The sequence below is a fragment of the Hibiscus syriacus genome, unplaced genomic scaffold, assembly GCF_006381635.1.
Source record: "Hibiscus syriacus cultivar Baekdansim isolate YM2019G1 unplaced genomic scaffold, ASM638163v2 tig00111100_pilon, whole genome shotgun sequence".
NCBI lineage: Eukaryota > Viridiplantae > Streptophyta > Magnoliopsida > Malvales > Malvaceae > Hibiscus > Hibiscus syriacus.
The window spans coordinates 930,121-944,464 of record NW_024062985.1 but is presented as its reverse complement, the minus strand read 5'-3'; the positions used below and the strand labels follow the sequence as shown (position 1 = coordinate 944,464).

The window sequence follows — 14,344 nt, the reverse complement described above, 5'->3', positions numbered from 1 at the left end:
AATGTTAATTTTTAATTTGACCATTGAGCTTTAGATAAAATGTCGTGCTCAAACCAAAAACCTCAAAGAGTAACAATTATATTGTCGTATCTGTACAAACTTTGCCATATTTATATTGTATCTGTACAAATTTCGTGAATGTTGTAAGAAGGCGATTCGGCAGACAGAAACCTCCTTACAATAGGAAGAAGTCCATAGCTGGTAGTGTTGCAATGGCCCATCCAGCCCCAACCATAAAATTATTCACAAACATTTCCGTTCTGAAGCAAAACTTCATTATTTTATTCTACTAATTTTCTGTCTTTCCACATTTCGGGAGAACATAATAGTTATGCATATGATGTAGAGAAATATACAGAGACGCCAGCTAATTTGGTGCATATCAGGCTAAGTTGGTAAGCTTGAGCTTTTACGAACACTTTGTTTAAAGGGTGAGGAAGTTGCTTAACGTGTTGCAGTGTCGTAGTGTTTTGTCGAGCCATGCCGCGATATCTTCAAAAACGATTTGGACGTTTTCATCGGGCTCACCCGATGTCAATGCATGCCACGTCCCTGGATACAATTTTATGGTTTTATCGCTGCTGCTTGCTTTCTCATACAAGGCCTTGCTTACTTCAGGATCTATTACTGTATCTGCTTACCCGTGCAACTTCAGGAAGGGGAATGTCACCTGCCAAAAACACACAACTGACTGATATAAATGGAAAAAAAGGATTCTCAATAGTTTCCGACTCGGTTGAGTGTCGGATATGGCGATTATCACATATATAGTTTAGGGTTTAGGGAGTCAAAACACACAAAAATATAAGAAGAGGGGGTGATAATTTAACCTCCTTTAAGTTACGTTCAAGGCTGATGCTAGTTCTCAGCAGTTCCAGCGCTGTTTTCAGTCTAGGTTTTTCTTGGTATATCAACTTATAGTTCTTGATCTGCAATACATCATGAATCAAACAGATACACCTGAGCCATATGATAATTAAATCGTTTAAGATCAGCTGAACTAGTTCAAGAGACAGAGAGATCACTTGAACAAGAGCAAAGAGGAACCGAGTGTCCTCGCCCTTGTGCGCTTAATCGGATCCTTGAATGACAAGTCGATGACATTTTTCGTCGGTACAATCTTCCATTTCGGTATAATTTCTTCAATTTTATTCAATACATTCCGCACCATCTTGGGCGCCCTCACTTTGTCCGATAGATATCAAAATTTTGAAGATTATATTTTTCGAATCTTAGTAAGTATTTGGTGAAATAAAAACAACGGGGTCATTTCCTTAATTCTCGGCCATTACCTTACACATTGGTGCAACAAGAATAGCACCATTCCAGTAAGAAGGGTCGTTTCTATGAAGTAACAGTGCCACTGCTCCTCCCATTGATTCCCCATACAAGAATCTGCTCTTATCCTTGTATTCTTCCTTCTCTGGAAAAAAAATGGCAAACCATGGTGAACGAGAAGAGGAAAAAGTTGGCTTAGTATTTTTGGCAAACACTTGGAGAGCACATACCACATATAGATTTGAAGTAGTCATTGTAGTCATCAACGATGTATTGGAACTTCTTAATGTAACATCGAGGACCATTGGATTTTCCATGCCCTTCATAGTCAATCCCAAACGCTGCATATCCTGCAGCAGCAAGCATTCCACATTCTGTTATAAAACCATGATATCAACATTAATTAATCTGCATATATCAAAAGTGACATTTTCATGTTTGTTCGATTGCTGGGGTAACATATGTCACATTATTACTTTAAGTGACGTGATCATTTGAATATATATAAAAATATTATGTCAGTAATATCAATTAACTGTTACTCGACTAATAATTTTCATTTAACGTGGTCTGTTTTAACTAAGATATAAAACATCAAAGACTAAAATATTCCAAAAATATTTGAATTCATCGTATGCTCCTATGTCATCAACGTTGTTAATCAATCCCACCGTTCTTTTTTTACCAACAATAACCGTTTAACTTATACAAAAATCTTGGAGTTAAATTGCGATGACGATTGCATTTTCAATTTCGTTACATTTATTGCAATTACGAACATAATAACAGTGTATGAAGTATTAAATACACGTTTACACTTTTACACAGCATTTCACTCGCGTATTAATGATTAATCCACATGAGTTATTTAGATCCTCGCTGATATGTTATGTTGTTATATTATAATTTTAAGGGTAATTGAAAAAAAAATCTTTCGTTAGTCGAGTATTAAGATAATTCCATTTGAGGCCTTTTATGACAGGAAATGTAAGACTCGTTATATGAGACAGAGTTCAACAAAAGGAAATTAGTTGAGCCAAATTTGATCATAAAGATTGAGAAAAGAGTTTAGTTGATTTAAGGTAGATTAAAGGTAGTTTTTGATCGACATACATTATATGCAGAATTGAAGCACAATGACATTGAATTTGTAGTATATGACGAGATATTTCTTGAAGTGTCACCTTAAAAGAGGTGTTACGAGTTATGCACAAAGGTAAATTAAGCACGTGATTCATCGGATCATATGAAGTTTTAAAAAGAGTTGGATCAATGATCTATTGATTGGTCGTTATCGCCAAAGATAGAGCATATGCATAACATATTTCATGTTTTGAGGCTTAGGAGATATCGTTTATATCATTCACACATCATTTTGGTGGAGCATATGTGAGTTATGACTTAGCATATGAGAATAACCGTTGAAGATCTTAGTTCGAAAAGTCAATGAACTTTGGAACAAGATAATTCTCTTAGTAAAAGTTTTATGGAGGAATCATGGAGCCAAAAAGGCCACATGAGAATCGAAGGAGACTATGCAACTTTAGTACTCGCATTAGTTTTAGTTTGTTTTTACGTTATAAATTCGTAGCTCTACCTTCCGTTGATTTTTTGTTTGTTATATGATTTTATTTTATGGTGATTTGATTAGTTAAAGAGGTGAAGAGACCTCTAGAGCAAAAAGGGAATGAAAAAGTTAGAGGAAGTGATCAAGAGATTTTCTTTAATATTTTGTTTGAAGGCAATATACTTGTAACTTTGAAGTGTTTCATAAAATTTATAAATATGATGTCCGTGTATGAAATAAACATTTAAAGTGTTTTTGGTTGATAAACATATTGTGATAACTTGGGTGGCAATTTACATCATAAACTTATAAAAGTGACGTTATTTGATATGGTGTTGATGTCATGAACTTAGAAATTATGTAGAGTCTAAAGTATAGTATTTAGAATTCTTGTTGAATCAATTTTTGAAGCCAAAAATGCTTTTTTTTAGTTTTGATATCGATATCATTCGTATGGTATCTATATCATAAGAAATTTTACTAAAAGTCTAGGCAAAATCGATATTATTCTTGGAGAATTGATATCGTTCATCCAATATCAATACTTTTAAGTCAGTATCAATATTACAATAGTTAGTATAATTCAAATATGCCAATTTGATATCGATACTCCCCTAGAGTATCAATACCCTAAAGAAAATATTAGTATTACAATTTCAATATTGATACTTAAAATCGTAACAACTTTAAAAAAACATTCTGAAATGCCAACAAATTTTTGAAAGCATAATCTATCCAAAGATAAACATGATCAAATTGATTATAAAACTTTAAATGATTTCAGTGTTGGCTAATGTCATTAAGTATGATATGTCTAAGAGATGAACTATGAATTTATTAAAACGGGTTAAAGTATTTTTTTTATTTTCTATAATTACAATTTTTTATTGAGGCCTGATAAATATTTATTTATTTTTCAAAAAAATATACTTTTTTCAATATTAATTAATATTTAAAAAATAAATTAGCAGGGGCCAGACCCCCTTAACTCCACGAAGATCAGCCCATGGACGTGTCTTGTGCATCATATAGGTTCTCATGATGAGATTATTCATTTGAGAAATGATATTGTACGGGAAATAACTTGAATATTATTTGACCAGCGGGCATCTATAATTTAATTTTTAGTCCCTTCTACTAAGGGCAATTTAAAGGCCTAATCTCTTATAATCCTTCTTTAATTTATCCCTTCCAATAAAAATAAAAAGTTGAATTAATAAAAACAAGTTACGTTGCTAAACCAAAAAAACAAAAAAGAGAAAAAAAGGGGTTAAGAATAACAAAAACTATAGGGAAAACAGGGGATCCGTTAAATGAGTGTTGAGGCATTGTATATAAACCCGGAGGGACTTCCCCTTTACAATCCATCTTTTCGTGATAGGGAAAGGGAGAGAGAGTTAATCCACAAAGCCTGCGGAACTCTCTTATACTCTTCCCCACCTCAACACACGCCCTTCAACAACCTTTCTCTCACCAAACAAAATGGCTCGTTCTTTCTCAAACGTTAAAATTTTCTCTATTTTCGTTGTCGATGGATTCTCTAACGCTGTCTCAAGGTAACAACTCATTACTCTGTTTTCTTTAATATTAGGGAATGACTAATGAGAGAGGGACAATGATTTAATGATGTTCGGTGTGTTGTTTGGTTTAGACGAGGATACGCGGCGGCATCACAAGGAGTAGTATCGAGTGGAGTAAAGGAAGCAGCGGCTTCGAGAAATGCCGCTGTGGTGAAGAAAACAGGAGAAGATATGGGAGCTGCAGTAACTAAAGAGAACGTTAACTGGGTTCCCGACCCCAAAACCGGATACTACAGACCCGAGAACTCTACCACCGATATTTGCCCGGCCGAGCTCAGAGCCACGTTCTTGAGGAGGAACTAAATAAACATACATGCATACACACATACATATATACATCCACACATACGTTTCATATCTGCCACAGGGAGTTTCTCAAGGGAAGATCCTTCCTTTTTCTTTTTTGGTTTTTGAATTCGTCCAACTTGCTTGTTTCTTTTGTTTTTTTTACCAAAATAGTTCTATTAAAAGTTTATTTTTTTCAAATGACACTAATTTCTTATTAATTATTAAATTTAGTATTCTTTTATTGATTTGATGTGTCACGTATGATAAATGTACGTCCATTCAATCGTGTTTTTTAGAAACATTTTTGATAGAATGCGTCTTTTATGAACTAAACGTTAAATATGTCTTAGTGATATTGCATGTATAGTTTCATAGTCTAGTCCTAAGTTTAATTCTTTTTAGGGATATTTTTTTATTTTTTTCAAATACATTTTTAGGTATAAGGTTTAAGTATATCAAAGGTTTATATACTATTTCAAAATTTAAGTTTTAGTCCTTAAACTTTAATTTTGTGATATTGAGTCTTTTTATCATTTTCAATTGAAAATATTAGTCTAGGTATTTTGATTTTTGTGACATTGAGATTGATTTTTTTTATTTGAAAACATTAGTCTCTCTACTAACTTTTATTTAATTTTATCATTAATTGCTAATCTAATGGTTATAAGGAAAACAAACTACTTTTAGTCCTTTATGTTTACAATTTTTATCCATTTGGCTCTTAGAAGAATATAAATCTAAATAATTGAAAAATCACATTGTTCAATTAAAGATGTTTTATATATTTAAATATTAAGAGCCAAAATAATAAAAATTGTAGTATAAAACTAAAATAGTTATTTTGCTTTTCTATAATTGACATGTCAGCAGTTAATAATAAAAATGAATAAAAATTAGGAGAAACTAATATTTTTGAAAAGAAAATAGTACAATTATTCGATGTCATAAAATCAAAGTATGATAGTTTAGTTTTAGATTTTTAGAACTGTTAGATTAGCAATTAAAGATAAAATTGAACAAAAAAAATAGTGGAGGTACTAAAATTTAAATTTAAAATAGTTTATGAACCTTTGATATACTTAAATCTTTACCTAAAAGTGTATTTGAAAAAAAATAAGGAAATATTACTAAAAAGATTTGAATCTAAGATTAGACGTTGAGATTATATATACATTATCACCTAGACATATTTCAATATTTAATTTATGAAAGTCATGTTTTATTGAAAGTGCTTTTTAGAAGTGCGGTTGGTTGGATATGCTTCTACTTACATGATGTATTTGATCAGTAAAAAATATTATTTTAATTATTAATTGATTTTAAGTGTAAATTTGATGAATAATCTTTGAAATGGTATTATTTAGTTGAAAAGCATGTTTCTTTGCTCTTGGTGAAGAAAAAAAAAGTAAGTTCATGGTAGTAAAGTTTGTTTCTTGATTTATGTTCTGTAAATTAAGGAATTACTACGAATAAAGAGTTACCCCTTTCATGGTAGTAAAGTTTTATTTACTTATTATTATATACAAACTCAATAAATATATTCGTTTTTATACAATGAAAATGAATATTATTTTTCAGGCCTTTTTACCCAAAAATCACCCTGACAGTAATTAAAAATGCCTTTTTGAAGTGTCTGACACGACAGGCATTGATGAGAACAATTGTCTTCTAAAATTTTAACTTATTATATAATTTAAATATAATTTATTTACTATTCTCAAAATTTTATAAGTGATTAGCTGAACTTGTGCTTTTTCTCTTGTGGTTCGGCTTATATGATTCGTCCTGTATTTGTTGCTTTGTTTTGTGTTTTCTTGGTGATTTTAATGGCGAGATTCTACTGAGATTGGCTCCTCCATTATATCTGTGTTGTGTTCGTGCTTCTTCCTTTCAATTACGTTTGAGCTTTAAATTTTCTATTGCGCTCCGTATTTCCTTTCTCTTTCATATTCTAAATATTAAAAAGAAACTGAACTTATGTGACGGAAAAGGAAATATGCGTCGATTTGTCTTTGTCGACTCCCAACGAAAATTTTGATATGACACGTAAATTCAGTGTTTATCGACTAGATCACCTAAGCCTCCGTGACGGGAGAAGTAAATTTGCGACATAAATCTGTGCCAAATCAAAGTTTTTGAACTGCTGAAGCATCATCGATATGACACATAAATCCAGTGTTTATCAATTAGGCGATATGGGACGAGGACATGAGTTGCGAAGTTTGATGAGCATCAATTTGAAATTACCAGTAAGATATCGACATCAAAATTCTGGATACAATTATACCATAAATTTCAAGAGGGTTGAAATTTATAACTCAGCAAAGCCACATGAAGTTATTTCTAGGTATATGGATGATGTCTTACCTGAGTGGAGCACAATCATTTATTACTGTAGAAAATATCAATCACCTGGCATCCAACTTTTTTCAATAATCGTGTTAATTATTATTTTCGTTCTAGAGGGTTATCTAATAATCCAAAAGAATGCTTTAATCCAGTTACTTGCTTCTATTATTTGTTGAGCCCCAATAACCTAATTCTTCAAACATATAAGAAAGAACTCGAATTCGGATAACATAACCAGCGGCAACCAAACAGTGTACTTCAATGGATACGAATTAGTGTTTCTCAAACTAGCAAATGGTTGGCTTATGACTGCCTCATCCAGGCACCTTAGCTTAGCGTAACAAACCACCAACATCCAAGCCTAGGCAGTACATTTATTTACAACAGCCATCATACATGATTTTACTTCCAACATCAAATTAAAAAGTTCCATAGCAGGAGACCTCATACTTATTCATCCTTGTATATATACCTACCAGTACCGTGCCATGCACATGTATTGGTTTACCTGGTTTCCGGAGCAGCCAGGAATTATGCTTTAATCATCACTGGCCAATGGAACAGACTTTACCTGAAAAGAATACATGAATTAGATTAGCTGGATTTTCTAACATGAAAGTAACACTCCACTGATAATTCTAATGTGGGGTCAATTGTTCACTTACCAACTCACGGAACTTGAGGATGTAGAACATTTCTAGATACCTTCGGGTCTCACGCCTCTCTAGTTTTGAGGCGTACTTCCAGAAACCATATACCCCGGCCAATGTCATCAGCCTTTCAGAATAAATTTTCCATGTATACCTAAAATATAAACAAAATAAACTTTGCTTAATCTCCACATTGATGGTAGAGACAATGGAAGTATAAATGTAAACTACATGGAACAGACCTTTCATAAATCCTCTTAAGCCCTCCATCAGATATTTTAGTCCAGTAGCTTGGGTCCTCCTTGCAACGTTCAAAGAAAGCTGCCAAGAGTTCGGAAGTCTGGTCAGGGTGATATGGATCAATATGGAACCCTGATATACCATTTTCGATAATCTCTGCAGGACCACCATGGCATGTGGCAAATGTTGGAAGCCCACATGTCATGGCTTCCACCACCGTAAGTCCAAAGGCTTCATAGAAGGCAGGCTGAAAAAATGAGACAGGGTTACTGTTATTTGAAAATCTCAAGAGGTTGTAACACAATAGCAGATAATTACTAAAGGGAACATACCTGTACAAATATACCCTTTGAGTCAGCTATGTAGCGATAGAGCTCACCATTGAGTGCTCGATTTGTTTGTGCTGCTATCCAACGGAATTGACCATCCAACTTATACTCTTTTATAAGGCCATGCATCTTCTCAATTTCTGCCATCTCTTCTCTGTCTTTGGAATTCTTTACATTAATGTAACCAGCAACAATAACAAGGTTTGCTAATTCCCTCAGCTTGGTATTCTTAGCATAGCACTCTACCAATCCAGTCATGTTTTTAACTCGATCTAGCCTTGCCATGGAAAAGATCAAGGGCTTTGACTGATCGCTCAAAGTACCACTACAAATTGAAGATGAACTTTGCATCAAAAATTTGGCAAACAAAGAAATATTTATTGTAGACTTGTACAGCAATTTTTTGCAACAAGGGTTACAAGGCAAATTCCTGAGTTAGTAATTCATTAGCTGAAAACCTCAGAGTCGCATTATATTTTAACTGCAGAAGCCTAGTATTCCATTTAATGTAAACTATTAAGATTCTTGAAAGTAAATGTCAAAATAGCAACTTATCTTCTCTTGGCAACCCACATCCTTGACTATATTCAATAAATAGAAAAAGGGAAGGGTGAAAGAAATGAATAAAATTTAAAAGTGCCTCGTCTAATAGAACAATATGTTAGAACAAACAGATCAAAATGTTATTAATTCAAAGATTATGCTCTAACAGATGTTAATATATAAGGAGCAACAACTGAAAAATGAAGAAACTCACATGTGTTCGTCATTCTGCTGAGGATCAAACAACAATTCTTCTATTGACCCATGCAGTGCTGTAAGTCTCTTTTCCTTATCAGAGTAAGGAAAATAAATGCACATATCAGCCCCGGGAGATACAATATTGAACTTTGGATCAAAAACATCAATGCCATGAACCACGCGATACAGCCCTGGAAGTGTAAAAGCAGTGTGGCTCTCGTACTGACCAACAGTATTCTTCCTGAAGGAGAAACATTGTCACAAGCAATTGGTATAATGTGAAAGACATCACTTTGTTCGTAATATGTAATAAACTACAGAAATTCCAGTTCAAAAACGATTATATGTTTTCAGGGGATCCATCTATATACTATAGGAAAGCAGCTGACTGAAGTTCATTAAGATGAACAATGTTCTTAAACATATTAAGATAAAAATAATGACAACGACATGTCCATTCTAAAATGAATGGTTCTAACACAAGTCCAGTAAATAAATAGTGTATTCAACAGTAAAAGGAGAAAACTTACGTTCCAGCAATCTCCTGGTATGTGCTGGTGATAATAAAATCTGCATTATTCATGGCTATTAAATCAGCAGTAAACTGACAAGAGAAGTGATATTTCTCGTCAAACTTTTTCCAGTATATATCTGAATCTGGATATTTTGTTTTCTCCAAAGCATGGGCAATGGTACACTGCAAAATGTGTAATTTAGACATGGAAGATTTAATAACAACCATTTCAGCAGAATTTAAAAAGCAAAAAGTGAACACGAAAGGGACTGGGGAGAGGAGAGACAAACCTGTGTAACACCCATTTTGTAAGCCAACAAAGATGCGACAAGGTTTCCATCACTGTAGTTTCCTATAATAAAATCTGGAATACCCTGCAACTCTGCTGCAATTTCACTTGCTACATCCTGATTAGACATACAAATATGAAAGCGTGTTATGAAAGAAGATTATATAGGAAGGAAGATAGAACCTAATAGAGAAGTACAAAGAAAACATCCTTCTCAAATATGTTGCGACTGTTGAAAAATCTTCAACTACTTTAGAGAAAGAAATCAATAACCTTCGACCACGTGAAAATCAAAATGATTTACCTCAGCATAAGTCTCCAGATAAGGCCATACATCAAACCTTGATATCCATTTACGAAGAACCCCGTGTTCTGACCTAAAAGGAACTCGCAGAATATGAGTATGTTCTGTCCCAGCGACTCTTTCCAGCCTTTGATTGCAAGTGGTTCCCTTTGCATCAGGTATTAACCTGGTCACCTTGAACAAGAAGGAAAAATATGTCAAATTTTCATAAGAAAAATCTAAAAGTTAAGAAAACAAAATGAAGCAATCTGGGCATCTAGTCATATACTTACAATAAGAATTCTGGGAGTAACATCGAGTCCTTGCCTCTTTATCCTTAGAAGCATTTCATTCTCTAAGGCACGCACTTGGTCCAATATGTAAACAACCTGCACATTACATGGGAAAAATGGTGATCATAACATGTTAAACAATAAGAAGTCATGCAATTGCAATGGCAGAACAAAGATTCAACCCCTTAATGAACAAAATTCTGGAGAAATTTCCATGCTTTCATATTCACTACGTACCTGCCCACCAGTGTCTGGCAAACCTAAAACATTTGCTTGCCCAAAGTATCCATGTGGAGATAGAATGACAACATTAAACACCATAGGAACTCTCCCCAGGAATGTCTCCAATGTAGAGGGATCAGGAGCTTGAAGGATGTCCAAGAGAAGATGCATCATCTCCAGAACATGAGCTGCATTATCTCCCCACCCTCTCTCAAAACCCATTCCCTGTAACCTGCATTCATACAACAAGGAAAAGCAGACGAAGATATCAACAACTTTATTGCTCTACCCGTATGCTGATAGACTCCACGAAACAAATATGTATGTGTGTATGTTTGAACGCATATACAAACAGACACTCACTCATATTCAAACTCAGAATATGGTGCATCAGGTGGAAGCTTAGAAAGACGATCTTCTGCCTTAGCCAGAACAGCTTGAAGTCGGGGTACACTTTGTATACGATCATTCAACATTAATCCCTACATAGAAACCTTCGTTAGTTTATCTTGTTACAAAATTTTCATCAGAAAATAGATACTCCAACATATTCCTTTTGAAGTCTGTTAATGCATCACCATACAAATCAAAAGGAGAAATTTTCTTTTCCTAAATCTCAAGGAACGTGAACCATGTGCCAGGGGTAACAGAGAAGAATAATATATGAATAAGCAGGTAAACCAAATAAGTAGGGGTGAAAATGGATTTTTTGAAAGAAAGAAAAACCTCCTATGAGTACTTACATATCCTTTATATTTGTGAACCCTCAGGAAATTCAGTAAAGGCTCCAAACAATCCTTGTTACGGAACATGTTTGAGGAAAGGTGACGGTTGAGGAATTGAACACCATTGCCAATGGATGAAGAACGGTTAGGCCGAGGAAAGGATGCATTGAATGGCTCAAAATCAAGTTCAAGCACAAAATGGTTGTTATCCCTTTGCAATGTGTAAAAAATAAAAAATCAACAAATAAAATCTCAATTAGTTATAAGCTAGGACACATATAATAACCATACAATGACCTCAAAGAAACAATAAACACAAATTACAAAGAACAGAAAATAAGCTTACACTCCATCCGCAAGATCTTCTTTGAAGCGAAGATATTCGGAAACACCCAGTTGCTCCACGCTGAGTTCGTGAACATTGACTCGTACGTATTCCCAAACACCAGGTCTTGGACGAACTGCTATAGCCACATATGGAGGCAGAACTATGGCCTCCTGTAGTTTTAATTTTTTTTTCAAAAATAAATAAATATAATAACATACGAAAGACCGTGCATACTCCATTTGACAGAGATCAAGAGCTTACCTAGAAGAAACAGTAAATTAAAAATAATTTACCCAAAATTAAATAAGCATTACAAAATTATTTTCTATTTATTTACCGAATCATTAATTGCGGAGAAAAAATAAATAAATATAAAAAAGTGCTACTCAATATATTTAAAAATTAAAATAATTGATTAAAGTCCAAAAAGAGGAGAGAGAGTTTAAAATGACCTGTGCAGTTTTAAGGACTTCGCTAAAGAGACCATCACTAAGCCTCTCCCGAGCTTTCTCGTCGCCTACAACGGTTTCTAGTTCATCGATCAACGTATGCGGTTGCAATATTCCTTTTCCCTGCGCCGCGTACCTTCAAATTCCACAACCCTAAACTTCAGTAACATAATTTCCTTCATCGTTTCCTTGGAAACCAAACATATACTACTAAAGTTAAAACCAGAAAGGAAAAAAAAAGCTAATAAAACCGGAGAGTCGTAGAAAAGAGAACCTGGAGAGAAGAGCGACGAGCTCGTTACGATGAGCAGAAAGCGTGTCCTCCACGCGCTCCCTCATGCTAGGTATCCGACCGAACTTAGGATTCGCCATCATCAAACTTTGGATATCCTCTTTTACTAGTGTTTAGGAAAAGTAATTTTTGATAATTAAAAAAGTAAATCGGAAAAAAGGAAGAGATAAAGAAATTTGATAAGAAATGAATAAGTTGAGTGAGCTCTGAAGAAATCGATACGGTGGTGGTATATATAGCTAAGCGAAGAGTGATATGACAGATGAAGCAGATGGTTTTGCACTTACTCATCCGATTTGCGACACGTTGAAACGAAATGTAATAGGAGACAGACCAAGTTGATGCATCATCGTGATAAATATTTTGGTGAATTATATTATAATTTTTATTTAAGTTTTGTATAAATTTTTAATTAAATTTAAAAATATAATATTCTATCATTCTCGTTTTTATTTTACTAGCTGTCATTAGACCTTTAACCCGAGACGGAGTTAAGATTAAATATTGATAGAGTCAGAATATTATATTATTTAAGAAAAATAAAAAGATTTATTAGATATTCATTACTCAAAATTTAATATAAACCAAGCGACTTTAGTAATTAAGGGATTATTGTTATCCTTGAGGTCTCGAGTTTGAGTATTACGTGTGTAAGGGTCTGAGCGTTCATTATCAAATGGTCGATAGTTTTTGTACATATAGTACGTTGTATTCACATCATATATATATATACTCAAAATTCACAATATAACACGTAATTTGTTTAATATTTAAACTTATAATGATGTAAATTGTTACTAAGCCAAAATTTTGAGAATATTAGATTATCATTCTTTAGTTCAGTCCCTACCCTATTATATATTTAATAAATTATTATATTTTTAATTTAAATATTTATTTTTACATGAACCAAAATTACATCAAATATAATAATACATTTAGTACTTTATAATTTAACGTTTTATAAATTTATTTAATGATGTTCATCGTTAACAGTGCTCATCTACTCTCGACGAGCGTTGTAGAATTTTTCTAATAATATACTAAAGTGACATTTGAAACTCGTATTAAGATTTTTGGATAAAAATTGAAAAAAAATCTTTCATCGTTGAATATATTTTCGAAAAACTATAATCCTTTCACATAATTTCTAATAAATCTAATGTCAAAATCAAAATTAATTGATAAATCAATTACATTAATGAAATATATCTATTTTAGTCATTAGTCTTATAACTGACATTAATATAAAATGTCAATATATAAACTCCTACGATAGACAGAGGAATTGGCTCTCTCTTCCTCTCTATTACTCTTTATATCTAAACTTATCCACTCACTCTTACACCTTATTCAATTTCAGTCACTATTTTCAACATTTCTTCATCTCATTCTCGAAATTATTTATTTTTGTCAACAAAAATCGTATAAATCTATTATATTTCATTCTATCAAATGGGACAGATGACAATCATGATAGCTAGGTCCTACCAGAAAAACCATTAAATGCCAACTGATTTCAAGCTTCGCAAAACCTTGCTCTTTCTCGTATTTTCATTGCATTCATGCACATGGAAAAAGAAAAAGTGGTCCAGTGTGATCTTTTTATATAGTCTTTGCTTTTATTATTTGTCCCACTATATCCTTATCCAGAACGGCTTGTCAGTTGTCCATTACTGATAAAGTTAACGTATGATAATTTCTAGATTTAAAAAATTAATTAATATAATATAAAAAGAAAATAACTATTTGCTGTTAATCGTCACGGGACACGACATGATGATGACTCTTCTTTAATCCTATTTTATACTGCTCCTCTTTTCACCTAAAGTATTGTATTGGTCTTGGTGTTTCTAGTTTTTAAGTTTATTTTATCCCAAGATTGGGCAATGTTGTCACACATGGTTTTGGTTTCGTTATAATCATA

General features: G+C 33.2%; 3 protein-coding genes and 1 long non-coding RNA gene across 6 annotated transcripts; 1 reads left to right on the top strand and 3 right to left on the bottom strand.

The window, feature by feature from the left end:
• Window positions 1-432: 432 nt before the first annotated feature.
• Window positions 433-1,207, bottom strand: LOC120153561. Its single transcript, XR_005518801.1, has 3 exons — window positions 1,048-1,207; window positions 831-929; window positions 433-670 (listed from the first exon to the last, which is right to left on the bottom strand). It is a non-coding gene; the product is annotated as an uncharacterized LOC120153561 (long non-coding RNA).
• Window positions 1,208-1,231: 24 nt separating this feature from the next.
• Window positions 1,232-1,659, bottom strand: LOC120153560 (caffeoylshikimate esterase-like; the record flags this gene model as incomplete). The annotated part of the gene is made up of 2 exons (XM_039165487.1): window positions 1,232-1,423; window positions 1,509-1,659. Coding segments are annotated over 2 exons (300 nt in total), but the record flags the coding sequence as incomplete, so codon positions are not given.
• Window positions 1,408-12,624, bottom strand: LOC120153557 (sucrose synthase 2). 3 transcript variants are annotated; one of them, XM_039165485.1, is made up of 15 exons: window positions 12,400-12,623; window positions 12,129-12,261; window positions 11,695-11,846; window positions 11,367-11,559; window positions 10,987-11,105; window positions 10,639-10,855; window positions 10,402-10,497; window positions 10,130-10,303; window positions 9,827-9,943; window positions 9,553-9,719; window positions 9,039-9,263; window positions 8,285-8,606; window positions 7,955-8,199; window positions 7,675-7,866; window positions 1,408-1,418 (listed from the first exon to the last, which is right to left on the bottom strand). In XM_039165485.1, the coding sequence occupies exons 1-14, from the start codon at window positions 12,498-12,500 to the stop codon at window positions 7,701-7,703; spliced, it is 2,427 nt and encodes an 808-aa protein (XP_039021416.1). In that variant the 5' UTR covers window positions 12,501-12,623; the 3' UTR covers window positions 1,408-1,418; window positions 7,675-7,700. The 3 variants fall into 3 exon arrangements, with proteins under 3 accessions (XP_039021416.1, XP_039021415.1, XP_039021414.1); XM_039165484.1 differs by lacking the exon at window positions 1,408-1,418 and adding an exon at window positions 7,473-7,633 and having other exon boundaries at window positions 7,728-7,866; window positions 11,367-11,565; window positions 11,701-11,846; window positions 12,400-12,624; XM_039165483.1 differs by lacking the exon at window positions 1,408-1,418 and adding an exon at window positions 7,473-7,633 and having other exon boundaries at window positions 7,728-7,866.
• Window positions 4,290-4,733, top strand: LOC120153559 (protein SENESCENCE-ASSOCIATED GENE 21, mitochondrial-like). Its single transcript, XM_039165486.1, has 2 exons — window positions 4,290-4,401; window positions 4,497-4,733. Exons 1-2 carry the CDS (start codon window positions 4,328-4,330, stop codon window positions 4,726-4,728), a joined length of 306 nt encoding a protein of 101 aa, XP_039021417.1. The 5' UTR covers window positions 4,290-4,327; the 3' UTR covers window positions 4,729-4,733.
• Window positions 12,625-14,344: the final 1,720 nt, after the last annotated feature.

Coding starts and splice junctions, on each gene's coding strand:
- LOC120153557 (XM_039165484.1), bottom strand. CDS start 12,500: ATGATGGCGAATCCTAAGTTCGGTCGGATACCTAGCATGAGGGAGCGC. Junction 11,847..12,128: donor AAGTCCTTAAAACTGCACAG/GTCATTTTAAAC, acceptor TTAAAACTACAG/GAGGCCATAGTTCTGCCTCC. Junction 9,944..10,129: donor ATCTGGAGACTTATGCTGAG/GTAAATCATTTT, acceptor ATGTCTAATCAG/GATGTAGCAAGTGAAATTGC.
- LOC120153559 (XM_039165486.1), top strand. CDS start 4,328: ATGGCTCGTTCTTTCTCAAACGTTAAAATTTTCTCTATTTTCGTTGTC. Junction 4,402..4,496: donor TTCTCTAACGCTGTCTCAAG/GTAACAACTCAT, acceptor TGTTTGGTTTAG/ACGAGGATACGCGGCGGCAT.